This window comes from Geospiza fortis, unplaced genomic scaffold (assembly GCF_000277835.1).
Source record: "Geospiza fortis unplaced genomic scaffold, GeoFor_1.0 scaffold11, whole genome shotgun sequence".
In the NCBI taxonomy this organism is placed as follows: Eukaryota; Metazoa; Chordata; class Aves; order Passeriformes; family Thraupidae; genus Geospiza; species Geospiza fortis.
Genome location: NW_005054304.1, coordinates 1,863,957 through 1,865,686, shown reverse-complemented (window position 1 = coordinate 1,865,686; position 1,730 = coordinate 1,863,957). Strand labels below are relative to the sequence as shown.

General features: G+C 49.9%; 1 protein-coding gene across 1 annotated transcript in view; it reads left to right on the top strand.

The window, feature by feature from the left end:
- Positions 1-1,730, top strand: part of DCLK2 (doublecortin like kinase 2) — an 80,427-nt gene that overhangs the window by 810 nt on the left and 77,887 nt on the right. Inside the window, exon 2 of the mRNA XM_005418203.2 lies at positions 7-304. Within this exon, the coding sequence (XP_005418260.1) occupies positions 7-304 (298 nt within the window). The remainder of the gene's footprint in view (positions 1-6; positions 305-1,730) is intronic.

The following is a 1,730-nucleotide window of genomic DNA, read 5'->3' as shown; positions in this document are numbered from 1 at the left end:
CGGGGCAATGGGCTGGTGCCCAGCCCGGCGCACAGCGCGCACTGCAGCCTCTACCGCACCCGCACCCTGCAGGCGCTCAGCTCCGAGAAGAAGGCGCGCAAAGCCCGCTTCTACCGCAACGGGGACAGGTACTTCAAGGGCTTGGTGTACGCCATCTCCCCCGACCGCTTCCGCTCCTTCGACGCCCTCCTGGTGGAGCTCACCCGCTCCCTGTCGGACAACGTGAACCTGCCCCAGGGGGTCCGCACCATCTACACCATCGATGGCAGCAAGAAGCTCACCAGCCTGGACGAGCTGGTGGAAGGTGAGGAGGGTGTCAAGGTCCGGGTGGGACCTGGTGGTGGGTTGTGGGCACTCCCTGGGGTGAGCTTCCTTGTTCCTACCCGGATCAAAGCGGACAGGTCGCCTTGTGAAAACTGGCGGCCATAGAACCCGTGAGGGCAAGGGCAAGTAGCTTGGGTTGCCCGCTGGTGTGAGGGGCGGTGGGGCCTCCTTTTCCCGGTTGTGGACCATCCATTTCTCCCTCACCTTGAGCGCTGCCATCTGCATGCGCTGGGCTTGACTCCAGTGGTAGTTAAGCAGCAGGTGCTCTTTTCATCTGCAAGAACTGTGAAGTTCTTGGTTACCTTCCATTTGTAATAGAGGGAAATGCTGTAATTCTCCCAAGTGTCATTGTTGACTCACAGTGGCTTCAGCCTTCAGAGAAGGAGCCCCGGTGCTGTGAAAAAAGGGTATCTATATCCTACCATTTACTAAAACTAACAGGTGTAACACCCTAGTTCCAAATGTGATCAGAGTCCATATTAACAGAGGGAATTATCTACCTTGCCTGACTTTCAGAAGCATGTTATGGAATCAGATGTGTTTCAGAGTTGTTCCTAAGTAGCTTTTCATAATGGGACTTAGCTGCTGAGGTTATGTAGACCTTGCAAATCTGAACAGAGCAGTGCTTGACTGTCTCAAAATGGGACCAGAAATATTGTGTTGTGAATGACACAAATGCCCCTTGTTTGTGGCGCGTGATAATTATTGGAACGAGGAGCAGAATTCCCCAGTCTTTTCACCTGATGTCTTAAAATACAGTTTGAGCTCAGCATTGCCTGCTTCCCAAATGCACAGGTGCACACTGAGGGGTTTGTAATGAATTTGCATTTGATGGTTGTTTTCAATACCTCAGCTATCACCACAGTCTTCCGCCCTGTGACACTGTGTGCCAGGTGTAGCTGATTTGCATTAATGAAGAACTGGGATTTTTGTAGGCCTTCCAATGCCTCCTGCTTCCTAGGCTTTCAGCTGCCTATCCTTTGAGCTTTGGTTTGGAAGCTTTCCTTTTCAAAGCAGTGCTGAATCACACCTGGATGAGAAAGGGAACCTGAAGACCTTTATCTAATCCACCAGTAAGGACACTGGGAGTTAGGGACCAGCAGCTTCACAACATGGAAGAGAAAGGGGGGACTGCAGAATTTGCTGTGCCAAATGGGTCTCCCTCAAAAAAGATGTGCATGGAAGGGCACTTCCTGATAGTACCATAGTGCTGAGGACTTGCAGACTTAGAGTAGATCATGTTTTACATTGACAGCTGAAGAAGTATGAAGTGGTTGTCAAGTGAAATGCTGACCCTGTGGTGATAAAAGAAATGAAGTAAAAAAACTTCCATAATTTGGTGGTTAATTTAGAGACACCTTAAAAAAATATGATATGCTGAAGTGGTCACAGAAGTGAAAGGAGAT